Here is a 14,122-nt window from a genome sequence, read left to right on the forward strand (position 1 = left end):
TATGGAGCATAAGAAAGAGTTGATGGGTACTGTTATTATTTTTGATGGAGAGTTCTGAATATAGGAGAATTTGACCTTACCAGTTTGTAAGCGGGATTCTGTGGACACATGTTCCTGTAGGTAAGTGAGACAGTCTAGTGAACTGAACCTAGATAAAGATGTTTCACTGTGAGAATATAGCCAGTTAGCTTTGTGATTTATACCGAAAGCGAGAGAAAAACTAAGTGTACTGACAATGCATAAATGTATTTCGAGATTTTTTTCAGAAACCGAAACGAAGGAGTGAGGCATTTTGGGCCGAAAAATTATGTATTTGGTGTGACGGGGGAAAAATAAGGTTATCTCTGTCGCTACTGCAAGAAGGCAGTGAAGCAGCTGACTGAGCAAAATTTCACTTGAAATAATTGCTGATACAGTGAGTACTGCTAGTGAGGCACCCAGGAGGTTACTTCATCTGGTCGTCAAGCAGAGAGGCCGAGAGAATGCGTAGCCACACTGGTTACTTCACATCCAATCCCACGCACTGATGTGGTAAAAAAAGCAACGGATAGGCCAAGACCATATAATTGCTCTTTATTTATAGTGCAAGATATCACTGCCTACCGACCACCGATCTAGAGGAAGGACCTACGTCAGCGTATAAGTCTACGAGTCCACGAGTATACATGGCTCAGACAGTCACTTTCTTAGGCCTCTGACGCTACTAGCTGTGGAAATGCTGTTGGTGCTAAGTTCAGAGCTGTGGTGGGCCTACTTCATCTGCTGCCAGCCTTTCAACCTGGAGATCTCTGGTTCCCACTCCCTGGCTCCCTCCTCGGGAGTATTACTGCTTGTCCACCATCATCTGTGTGGATGAAATTCTTGCTGCCTGCATCTGCTCTTATGGGCAGACTTCGCTATTCTGAGCCGCCTCTTCCACCCTGGGTTCACAGCATGATTTGTCGCACTTCCAGACGCCTTATCCACAGCTCTTTGTCTGCCACATGACAGTGGGGCTAACATAAGGTGTTAATCTCGCTCCGTCAGAGACTTGCGGTGATGCTGCCACTGACACCATCACTTCCTTCCACTTGCAGTAGCCACGTGTCATGCGCTGACTGCAGTGGCTTCTTCAATTTGGCTTGTACTTCTCACACCTGTAGGAGCTGGCATCCCAGGAAGGACATACTTTCAGTAATAGCTGTTTTTTTTCCATTACTGATTCTCCGATGTCTCACTGAGCTTCTAACAGACACCCACTCACCACTGCACTGTAATGCTGGCCTTGGTTGGTAGTACTGCTGCTTCCTCACCTCGATATACCCGGTTCCTCCACCTGTCACAACAGCTCATCAACCTGGTTTCAGAGGCAGCCAGCTATAATGTGCTAATATTCTACAGCACAGTGTTAACATCTCTTTAAAATTAGGCCATTTCAATTTGAATGTGAGGCGAATATCGCACTAAAATTATATCTTCTCTTTGAATGCGAGCCAGAAATCACTCTAAAATTTCGCCAGTTCCCTTCGAATGGGTGTTGGCGTGTAAATAAAAGAGATGCAGATATGTTTTGTAGCACTCTCTCCATGACAACTAGACAACAGTGTTGAGTGCTGAATAGATGATCAGCCACACTACGATAAACTCAAAGGAGGGTCACAGCTGTCTGTTTACGACTGTGCGTGCCCTGATATGACGTCATCCCTTCTGGAACTATGAGTGCTACGTTGATCGCAGGACCAGGTCAATATCTTTCTTTGAAGGTGCATATAACGTGCAGTGCAGGCATAGAGGACTCATGAGGAGCTCTTGACATAATGGCGCCGTGGATGAGTGGTCAAGCTAACTGACTCGCAGTTCATCGACTCTGGTTCTACTTCCACCACACCCATGATTCCCTTTTTTTCATTATATTTTGTTCAATACAATTTTAAGCTATTGATTATAACATTAAATATACAGTTTATATACATAATATTAATATATTCGCCGGCCGCGATGGCCGAGTGGTTCTAGGAGCTTCAGTCCGAAACCGCGCGACTGCAACGGCCGCAGGTTCGAATCCTGCCTCGGGCATGGATGTGTGTGATATCCTTAGTTAGTTTAAAGTAGTTCTAAGTTTTAGGGGACTAATGACCTCAGAAGTTAAGTCCCATAGTGCTCAGAGCCATTTGAACTATTAATATACTCAAATTAGTTACTATTACTTCACTTGTAAGTCAAAAATGAAGGTAAAAAAGTACATGAGGAGATGTACCCAAAAAAGTCTTTTCTGTAGATGATCTGATAAAAGAGGCCCTCTTCCAGTAGATCATTGGGGGACGAAGCGAGATTTAAAAAATGTTAAGTAGATCTACGACAAGTCTAAATCCAAACAACAGGAGGGCGTCGCACAGGACTCAGCCATTAGGCTCAAACTATGTGAGCAGAAGCAGGTAGATGCCCCTTTCAAGTTCTTAGAATATTTCGCCTGAGTGGGTCATACGAAAAGGTAAAACAAGCTCTAAGGATTTGTATGTAGAGCAGTAGCTGGGTACATACTGGCGTGGTATACCAGCACTTCATCTGCTCGGCCACTGTTCCCGTTATTACCATTTTTTTTCGTTTTGATTTATTCTCCATAATGTTAAAGGATTAATTATAAAATTTGAATAAACTTAAGGAGCTGAGTTTACACGTATAAAATGCATACACTAGTATACCCTTGTAAGGTAAGAGGCCACTGGCCACAACATTGTAGCACATTGATATGATTTTCCAAAAGCTACCACTGTTGTTAGGTGGAGCACACTGGGCTCGTATTTGGGACAACGTGATTCAAATCCCCACCCAGCTGTCCGTGATTTCCATAATGTGCACCAGGAAGACGATAGGATGGTTTCCTTCCCCATCCTTTGGTAATGTGAGCTTGTACCCCATCTTGAGTGACTGTCCAATGGACACTAAAGCCGGTCAGTGTGGCCGAGTGGTTCTAGGCGCTTCAGTCTGGTGATGGTATGGGGTGCCATTGGTTAAACGTCTCGGTCACCTCTTGTTCACACTGACGGAATATTGAACAGTACACGTTACATTTCAGATGTGTTATGACCCGTGGCTCTACCCTTCATTCGATCCCTGCGAAACCCTACATTTCAGCAGGATAATGCAAGACCGCATGTTGCAGGTCCTGTACTGGCCCTTCTGGATACAGAAAATGTTCGACTGCTGCTCTCGCTAGCACGTTCTCCAGATCTCTCACCAGCTGAAAACGTCTAGTCAATGGTGGCCGAGCAACTGGCTCATCACAATACGCCAGTCAATACTCTTGATGAACTGTGGAATCGTGTTGAAGCTGCATAGGCAGCTGTACCTGTACACGCCATCCAAGCTCTGTTTGACGATTCCCAGGCGTATCAAGGCAGTTATTACGGCCAGAGGTGGTTGTTCTGGGTACTAATTTCTCAGGATCTATGCACCCAAATTGCGTGAAAATGTTATCACATGTCACTTCTAGTATAATATATTTGTCCAATGAATACCCGTTTATCATCTGCTTTTCTTCTTGGTGTAGCAAGTTTAATGATTAGTACTGTATAACGCTTCTATGTCGCCACATGGGAATATTATTGGTTTTACGAAAAATAACCCTTCAGTTCTCTTGCGCAGTGTACATCAAGCACTGTGAGCTATAATGGATAAACGCCTTCCTTTATCAGCATGGGGTGTATAAAATTCGGTGTATGTATGGTAACGTCTGCATTGGATCTACCAAGATAGGCTTGATTTCAAGGCTGAAAGAAGAGAGAACAGAAAAATCAGCTGTAGCAGAGGATGCTCTGCAGACAGAAACCGTGAAGTGAAGTTTCCTGGAAGCAAAATTCTATTTGCAATGACGATCTGCACTGCAAAGTCCCATTAATGTGACAACCTCCCATGTTCGATTTCAATGTGCAATAACCACTCCCAGGCGGCAGGTGGCAGCTCTGTCAGTGTGTGTGTGTGTGTGGGGGGGGGGGGGGGGGGGGGGGTTATATAAACTGTATCGATGGAATGCAGCAAACAATACAGTCGTAGTCGTATTGCGGAAACGGAGCAATTTATCTCATGTCTAGAAGAGCGTAATCATTGGGCTTCGAGCCATGGATCGAAGAATTTGCGAAATGGCTAAGTTTGTGAAACCTTCGCGTGCTGCCGGCCGGGGTGGCCGGCGGTTCTAGGCGCTGCAGTCTGGAACCGCGCGACCGCTACGGTCGTAGGTTCGAATCCTGCCTCTGGCATGGATGTGTGTGATGTCCTTAGGTTAGTTAGGTTTAAGTAGTTCTAAGTTCTAGGGGGCTGATGACCTCAGAAGTTAAGTCCCATAGTGCTCAGAGCCATTTGAACCATTTTTACCTTCGCGTGCTGCTGTGATTCAAATGACGCTATCTTTAACCGGCGCCCAGGCAGCTGTGATGCAACACAGGCTGTAGATTATATGGGTGAACGACAGCTGTGGATATGTGTACGAGGTAATAGACGTGCAACTGTTGAGTAGCTGAACGCCCAGATAAACCAATGAGCCACCAACAGTGTCTCCTCATCACCGTTCAGCGAACGTTGGAACATATAGGCCTTTGCAGCAGGTGCCTGGTTCATGGACACGTACTGACTGCTGTTCATGGGCGACCGAGGCTGGAATTTGCACGGCAGTACAGCTACTGGACTTCCGCTGAATGGTGACAGGTAGCTTTTGCAAGATGAATCATTTTTTATGCTTGTATGGCATGGAACGTCTGATTGCAAGCACCCTGCGACAATCGTCGGAGAGGTCCAGGCCAGAAGAGGGAGCGTTATGATCCGCAGAAGGTTTTCAAATCAGTTCCTGCGTGATCTCGTCATTAAGGAAGACAGAATGAATCAACACAGGTACACATCTGTCCTTGGAGACAGTGTCCACCCCTACATGCAGTTTTCTCCTCCTCGTCCCAATGGCATCTGCCAGCAGAACGGTGATCGTGTCACGCAGCTTGCAATGTAAGTGCGTGGTTCGAAGAGTACCAGGATGATGTTAACGTACTCCCCTGACCACCAGACTCGCCGAATTAAAACCCAATCGAAATTGGCACTACCATCCCCACTGGCTTGTGCGCCATGGATCTTCTATCGAGAAATATACAGCAGCTGCGCTCAGCACTGAAGTCGTTATGGCTCCATATCCGTGTCGCTACCTTCCAGAACCGCATTCAGTCTTTCCCTGCACGTCTTGAAGCGGTCCGCACTACAATAGGTGGTTCTTCAGCCATATGAAGTGTGGTCACATTAATGCGACTGAACAGTGCATTATTCAGGGCTGTATAAAGAAGCCAATGAAATATGTACACACAGAGGTAATCTTAACAGAAAGTAAGCAGCTGTGAAACTTAGTGATGAATGGACAGTAGCTCTACAGAAGCGACAAATAAGTTTTATCTTTGACAGACGACAGTCGATAGCTTTCTGTCTCTCAGAAGGATTACATGAGTACCATTAAAATTGCTACAAAAAGAAAAGATGCATATGATAAACGGCTATTCATTGGACAAATATATTATACTAGAACTGACATGTGTTTACATTTTCACTCAATTTGGATGCATAGATCCTGAGAAATCAGTACCCAGAACAACCACCTCTGGCCGTAATAACGGCCTTGATACGCCTTGGCATTGAGTCAAACAGAGCTTGGATGGCGGGTACAGGTACAGCTGCCCATGCAGCTTCAACACGATACCGTAGTTCATCAAGAGTAGTGACTAGCGTATTGCGATGAGCCAGTTGCTCGGCCACCATTGACCAAAGGTTTCCAATTGGTGAGAGATCTGGAGAATGTTCTGACCAGGGCAGCAGTCGAACATGTTCTGTATCTAGAAAGACCCGTACAGGACCTGCAACGTGCGGTCGTGCATTATCCTGCTGAAATCTAGGGTTTCGCAGGGATCGAATGAAGGGTAGAGTCACGGGTCGTAACACGTCTGAAGTGCCGTCAATGTGACCATGAGGCGACCGAGACGTGTAACCAACGGCACCCCGTACCATCACGCCGGGTGATACGCCAGTAAGGCGATGACGAATACACGCTTCGAATGTGCGTTCACAGCGATGTCGCCAAACACGGATGCGACCATCATGATGCTGTAAACAGAACCTGGATTCATCCGAAAAAATGACGTATAGCCATTCGTGCACCCAGGTTCGTCGTTGAGTACACCAGCGCAGGCGCTCCTGTCTGTAATGCAGCGTCAAGGGTAACCGCAGCCATGGTCTCCGAGCTGATGGTCCAAGGTGCTGCAAATGTCGTCGAACTGTTCGTGCAGATGGTTGTTGTCTTGCAAATGTCCCCATCTGTTGACTCAGGGATCGAAACGTGGCTGCACGATCCGTTACAGCCATGCGGGAAAGATGCCTGTCATCTCGACTGCTAGTGATACGAGGCCATTGGGATGCTTCACGGCGTTCCGTATTACCCTCCTGAACCCTCCGATTCCATATTCTGCTACCAGTCATTGGATCTCGACCAACGCGAGCAGCAATGTCGTAATACGATAAACCGCAATTGCGATACTCTACAATGCGACCTTTACCAAAGTCGGAAACGTGATGGTACGTATTTCTCCTACTTACACGAGGCATCACAACAATGTTTCACCAGGCAACGCCGGTCGACTGTTGTTTGTGTATGAGAAATCGGTTGGAAACTTTCCTCATGTCAGCACATTGTAGGTGTCACCACCGGCGCCAACCTAGTGTGAATGCTCTGAAAAGCTAATCATTTGCATATCACAGCATCTTCTTCCTGTCGGTTAAATTTCGCGTCTGTAGCACGTCATCTTCGTGGTGTACCAATTTTAATGGCCAGTAGTGTATAAAGTTCTACACATTCCTTGTTTTACAGTACTTATGTCACTCTGCTACTCCCAATCCACCAGTTGGAAAGACTCACTGAAACCAGAAACACATCTGAGAATGCCCAGTGCAGCTACGGACGTAACGTTAGGTATGGAAAAGTTTCATGGACCACGATTATACAACACCGAAAAGTCACCAGCACTGAAATTTTTCACTGAATACCTACGCTGAGGTGACAAAAAGTAATGGGATAGCGATATCCACATGTAGAGATGGCGGTAGTGTCGCTAGCACACGGTATAAAAGGGCTGTACACTGGCGGAACAGTCATTTCCCTCATATGTTTCATGTGAGAAGGTTTCCGACCTGATTATGGCCCCACGACAGGAATAAACAGACTCTGAACGCGGAATGGTAGTTGGATCTACGCTCATGGGCGTTTCCATTCCAGAAATCGTTAGGGAATTCAATATTCCGAGATCCACAGTATCAAGAGCGTGCAAAGAATACTAAATTTCAGACATTACTTCCCATCACGGACAACGCAGTGGCTGACGGCCTTCACTTAACAACCGAGAGTAGTGGCGTTCGCGTAAAGTTGTCAGTGCTAACAAACAAGCAACACTGACTGAAATAATCGCAGAAATCACTGTGGGAGGTACGACGAAGGTACCCGCTACGACTGGCGTTAATGGTAGATTGCAGCAGACGTCCGATGCGAGTGCCTTTGCTAATAGCACTATACGGCCTGCAACGTCTCTCCTGGATTCGTGACCATTTCGGTGGAACCCTAAGCGCCTGGAAAACCGTGATCTGGTTAGGTGAGTCCCGACTTCAGTTGGTAAGACCTGATATTAGCGTTCGTGTATGGTGCAGACCACACGAAGCCATGGACCAAAGTTGCCAACAAGGCACCTATACAAGCTGTTGGTGGCTCCATAATAGTGCGACTGTGTTTACTTGGATTGGACTGGTCCTCTGTTATAATTGAACCGATTATTCATTGAAAATGATTATTTCTGGCTGCTTGGAGACAATGTGCAACCATTCAGGAATTCATGCTTCTAAACAATATGGAATTTTAATGCGTTACTTTGTGCCATGCCACCCAGCCACAGCTCTTCGCGATTGGTTTGAAGAAAATTCTGGAAAATTCTTGCGAACAATTTGGCCACCCAGATCACCCGACATGAATCCCATCATACATATTTGGTGTATAATTCAGAAGTCTGTTAGTGCACAAACTCCTGCATCGGCAACACATTCACAATAACGGCGTCTGCAGAGGCAGCATGGCTCAATATTTCTGCAGGGGACTTCCAACATGTTGAGATCACACCAAGTCGAGCTGATGCACTACGCAGCGCAAAAGGAATATAGACCTTATATTAGGAGGTACCGAGTAACTTTTGCCACGTCAGCGTAAATCAACTTCATTAATCTGATAACAGTCTTTACTGTAGATAAATCCAACAGTGAATGAAAGATCTTAAAAGGGCGGGTTTGAAACTAAGTCTCAAAATCGATTATAATAAAACTAAAGTAAAGCATGATGAATAAAGCGAAAATAATAACAAGAAATCGAAGAACCAGCTCTCAGGAAAGATGAAGACAGTGACTTAATAGATAGGACATGAAATAAACAAAGTATTAAAAAATGTCCTGGAATAATCTTAGCTGGGTTTCAACGCTGATGTTCCCAGTTGCTTAGAAAAGTAATTTCACCATGAGCGTGAATTATTAGTATTGAAAGATGGAAGGTCTATATGGATTTTTTATGGCTGGCTCTGAGCACTATGGGACTCATCATCTGAGGTCATCAGTCCCCTAGAACTTAGAACTACTTAAACCTAACTAACCTAAGGACATCACACACATCCATGCCCGAGGCAGGATTCGAACCTGCGACCGCAGCAGTCGCGCGGTTCTAGACTGAAGCGCCTCGAACCGCTCGGCCACTCCAGCCGGCGATTTTTTATGCGAAAGTCGTTCAGTAATTTATTGTTGTTCAGTGAAGAAAGGACAACGCATAATACATGTTATGACGAGACACACTGGAAAACATGAAATGGATTACGAATCAGACAGGTACTAAAGAGCTAATTATGACTGCAAAGAAAATTATATACAGATGCACTGGACATGGGCCATGTACATGGATGATAGACGGACCTAAAATTGTATCTGTAGGATTTCGGAGAGTGTGGAAGAAACAGAGAAGATGGAGTAATGTAAACTGAGCCACATGGCTGCGTAAAAGAAGTCTTTGATTAATGGAAAAGGTCTCCGTCTAGCATTGGCTGCCAAATGGGTGACGTAGATGTTGATGGAGCTGACCCACCGCTTCCGTAACACAGCGCTACTAAAATCTACTCTGGCAGGCAGAAACTTACCTTTAATTCCGGTACAAGGCTGGGTGCTGCATACTGCTGACATACCATCCTCCGAGCAGTAGCACAGGTTACAGTTTCGTCGAAATGTGGTGCCTGGCCGACAGTTCTCAATCGACGTTCCAAAATCGTCAAACTGTGCTGCATTTGTTTTGCAGTCCACATCTAGAAAGACACACAGGATAAACAAAGTGAGTAGCTAGATTCAGTTTTTGATTAGTGTTTTTATCGACAAAGTGCATTTCTTCTTTCCACATCCTTAATCTGTAATTAGGGAACATTTTAGAATCGAGAAGGTTCTTACACCATTTCTGTTCGACTCTTATGAAAAATATCTCAATATACAGTATGTACTGCTCAGGACAACATTGTACTTTGAATTACTGCCAGTCACAACCTATCCTGTTCCATACACAAAAGGAGGGGGCGGATGAGGTAATAGACTCTGAAACTCTCAGTGCCTTAGCGCGAGGATAGCGATGTTAGCCCCGACCGAGAGCCGAGGCACAGAGAGGATGCAAAAACCGACAACAGAAAATAACAGGAGCTGTTGCCGACCGATCGATCGATAATGCTTCCCTGTTCACTACTTGTTTCACTGTCTACACCATAATTTGCCGCCCGCTCCATTTCCCTATGCACAATTACCAAATTACTACTTCGAATGTCTGTTAATTCATTACACAGTGGTGCTGATAGGCTACGCTCGTCGTCACTATTATTTCTCAGTTTACTTTGGAGCCTAGTGTTACGTTTTTCACACGCCATTATTGTCACAATATTTCACACGATAACACAGAAAAGCACAATTTGAAGAGCAAAAATAAGAGAACACATTAACATTGCACTGAACATAATATCTAGTTAATTGCAAGGGCAGCTGCGAAATACTTGGTGCAAATCTACATGCATGCCGCAACTGTTTTACTGTACAACAATGAAAAACTACAACTACAAAGGAAATTCTCTCTATGATTACGCGCTAGCAGTAAACAATAGCTACACTAATTACACAAACTACAAGAAAAAAAATCAGAAGATTCCAGTGAGGTATTCTCGGCTAAGCGTCGACATATGCAACGTCCCCTTAGAAAAGTTGTACACGACTGTGCTTAAACTGACACACAATATTTTTAGCGCAACGCAATCTGACTTTCAAAAATCCCTACAAAAGAATGGCCCTGACTAACATTAACCTATACCTTTCACAAATCACTTACCTCACAAAAATCTTCGTTACTCGAACTACTGCAATACAGCGAGCGTCACTACTGCCAGCTAAATAAAAGATTCAAACTACTGAAGGCACTAACTACTGATAGGCATAGTTAGCAAATGAAAGAGTTTGATAGAGAACAAACAACGTATTTACCTTAATAGTGTTCAAAAGTCATAACATATATAGCAGTTAATGACATCCAGTCTTACAAATGTACTGATTCTGATAGACACACGTCCAGATCATCCGCTCTCAAAAATCCGTCATCTCACTTCCCCACATCCACCACTGCTGGCGGCTCACCTCCAACAGCGCAACGCTACGCGCTGTTAACAGCCAACTGCCCAACACTACAGTAGCGAAAAACAATGCAAACCAGCCACAGACTGCACACAGCACAGCCAGTGATTTTCATACAGAGCGCTACGTGACGTAACCACTATAAAAACCTAAACAACCTACTTGCACACTGAATGTCTTCTTCCCTCCTACGACTCCGGTCTAATTTCACCGAGCATTTCCGCAACACTCTCGTACTGATAAGAATAGCTGCCAACGAAACCAGCAGCAGGCCTAACAACTGCTTCAATGTATTCCTGTAATCTGATGGGGTGGGGACCTCAAACACTCAAGCAGTACTTGAGAATGGAACGGTCAGGAATGTATTGTGCGATCTCCTTTGTGTCATACAGTTACCGAAGACACTTTGTAATAAATCGTAGTGGAAACTTCACCTTCTCTACAACTGTGACGACCATCAGCATCTACGATAGCCTGGGACCGTATTCATCATCACCATCATCATCATCATCATCATCATCATCATCATCAAATCGGGGATCGAGGACCCTGTAGATCATCACAATGCTCCTCCATAGATAGCGCTCTTGTGCACTTTGGATTCAGTTGTCACGGACTCCTAGGTAGCAAAGGTCTTTCCGTAGCTCATCCTCCCATCGCTGGGTCTACCGATTGGTTTTTTCTACGTCTCCGTGAGCTCCCTTCCTGGACAGGTCCAAAGATCCTTCTCTTTTTTTTTTTTCGAAGACCAACAAGTTTTCTTCATCCTTCTTTGCTGTGCTTAGGGTCTCTGCCCAATACAACAATACTGGCACTATCACGGCATTGTATGCAATAAGTTTGGTCTTAATTGACAGATTCTTGGATGACATTATTAGACGTACCATTTCACCATTGTTCACAGCACTTTTCGAGCCGTGACCATGGAATGTTTAGCTGTTGTGACACAGCCCGTCCACAGCTCGAAGGTCCCAAATAGCGTCAAGCATTCTCAGCCATGGAAATATAACTTCGTCCACAATTTGGGACGTAATTGGCCGTTAGCCTCTCCCTGGAGGAATTCTCATATCGTCAGTTAAAGAGGACCTCTCCGTGTTGCTTGAACACTTCTATACCCACGAGGAGCAGGAGCTCTGTTGCTGTCGTTTTGATGAAGCAGACATGCTAGGAAGGCCTAGTTCACCTTGTCTAGACCCGTGTTGACTGCCTTAAACTGTAACAGACACTGATGATTGTCTTTCAGCTCTACGTCGCCGCTCCAGTACCGGTGCAAACGGCAAATCGTGACATCTAATACTAGTGCTATTACAAGCGATTTCAGATCGATTCCGTATTTCTGGATTCCCGGAAGTCTTTTGACACTGTACCACACAAACGGCTGGTAGTGAAATTGCGTGCTTATGGAATATCGTCTCAGTTATGTGACTGGATTTGCGATTTCCTGTCAGAGAGGCCACAGTTCGTAGTAATTGACGGAAAGTCATCGAGTAAAACAGAAGTGATTTCTGGCGTTCCCCAAGGTAATGTTATAGGCCCTTTGCTGTTCCTTATCTATATAGACGATTTTGGAGACAATCAAAGCAGCCGTCTTCGGTTGTTTGCAGATGACGCTGTCGTTTATGGACAGATAAAGTCATCAGAAGATCAAAACAAACTGCAAAACGATTTAGAAAAGATATCTGAATGGTGCGAAAAGTGGCAGTTGACGTTAAATAACGAAAAGTGTGAGGTCATCCACATGAGTGCTAAAAGCAACTCTTTAAACTTCAGTTACATGATAAATTAGTCTAATCTAAAAGCCGTAAATTCACCTAAATACCTAGGTATTACAATTACGAACAATTTAAATTGGAAGAAACACACAGAAATGTTGTGGGGAAACGAACACTCCGTTTTATTGGCAGGACACTTAGAAAATGTAACAGACCTACTGAAGAGACTGCCGTCCGTAGCTCGTGGTCGTGCGGTAGCGTTCTCGCTTCCCGCGCCCGGGTTCCCGGGTTCGATTCCCCGCGGGGCTAGGGATTTTCTCTGCCTCGTGATGACTGGGTGTTGTGTGATGTCCTTAGGTTAGTTAGGTTTAAGTAGTTCTAAGTTATAAGGGACTGATGACCATAGATGTTAAGTCCCATAGTGCTCAGAGCCATTTGAACCGTTTTTTGAAGAGACTGCCTACACTACGCTTGTCTTTTCGAATACTGATGCACGGTGTGTGATCCTTACCAGATACGACTGACGGAGTACATACAAAAAGTTCAAAGAAAGGCAGCACGTTTTGTATTCCCGCGAAATATAGGAGAGAGTGTCACAGAAATGACACAGGATTTGTGCTGGACATCATTTAAAGAAAGGCGTTTTTCGTTGCGACGGAATCTTCTTTCCCGAAATACCAATCACAAACTTCCTCCTCCGAATGCGAAAATATTTTGTTGACGTCGACCTACATAGGGAGGAACGATCACCACGATAAAATAAGGGAAATCTGAGCTCCTACGGGAAGATATAGGTATTCATTCTACGCGCGCTATACGAGATTGGAACGATAGCGAATTGTGAAGGTAGTTCGATGAACCCTCTTCCAGGCACTTGAATGTGATTTGCAGAGTATCCATGTAGAAGTAGATGAAGATGTAGATGAACAACGCAAATCCTGCAGTACAGTGTCTGAGCATATTTCCAATAAAGCTGGGTACCAACACAGTAAATATTTTTCCATCTGTACTGGCTCAAGTAGTGGAAGTGTAATCACAAACACCCTATGATTCATGACCTATGCCTTATTGCTGCACCATTGTTAACAGTGTACAGTGTGGTATAAATCGAATGATGGTATCGCGTTCTTGTCCAGGAAAAACTTTCTGGAGTCCTATGGCTACAAGTCCTTCTATTTGACACCACTTCGGCGACGTGCGCGAAGGTGAAGATGAGATGAAATTATTAGGAAAACACAAACAGCAAGTGCCTAGTCACCGACAGCTCCGCGATCTATGGGCGGCAACACTAACCACTTGGGCAAGAGTGGCGGACGGTGTTGTACACTCCCGAAAACTTTACAGAAATGTACGAACCTGGGACCTGCGTGTGATCCTGCTCAATAGTGCACACCATTCTGTAGAACACTTAAAGAAGCGCATACTGTTTTTCTGTCTAGTCTTTAATGAACGGATTTTGCAGTTTTTTCTGAATGAGTTACTATTGTCAACAATAAATCTGATGATTGAATGTAAGTACAGGTATGGTAAAGATAGAGCTACAGCACAAGTGAACAATGATCTACACGAAGGTTTTGCGTATAAGTGCGATAGACAAAGGGGAGCATTCCTGTATTGAAACTAGCATCATTTATATTCTGCACAACACCTTGAACACGGCAGTTCCGAAACAAATTCCA

General features: G+C 44.7%; 1 protein-coding gene across 1 annotated transcript in view; it reads right to left on the reverse strand.

Annotated features, from left to right (window-relative positions):
- LOC126419391 (uncharacterized) overlaps nt 1–14,122 on the reverse strand; it is a 211,532-nt gene that overhangs the window by 44,081 nt on the left and 153,329 nt on the right. Inside the window, exon 7 of the mRNA XM_050086579.1 lies at nt 9,216–9,377. Coding sequence (XP_049942536.1) covers nt 9,216–9,377 — 162 coding nt within the window. The remainder of the gene's footprint in view (nt 1–9,215; nt 9,378–14,122) is intronic.

Source organism: Schistocerca serialis, chromosome 9 (genome assembly GCF_023864345.2).
Source record: "Schistocerca serialis cubense isolate TAMUIC-IGC-003099 chromosome 9, iqSchSeri2.2, whole genome shotgun sequence".
NCBI lineage: Eukaryota > Metazoa > Arthropoda > Insecta > Orthoptera > Acrididae > Schistocerca > Schistocerca serialis.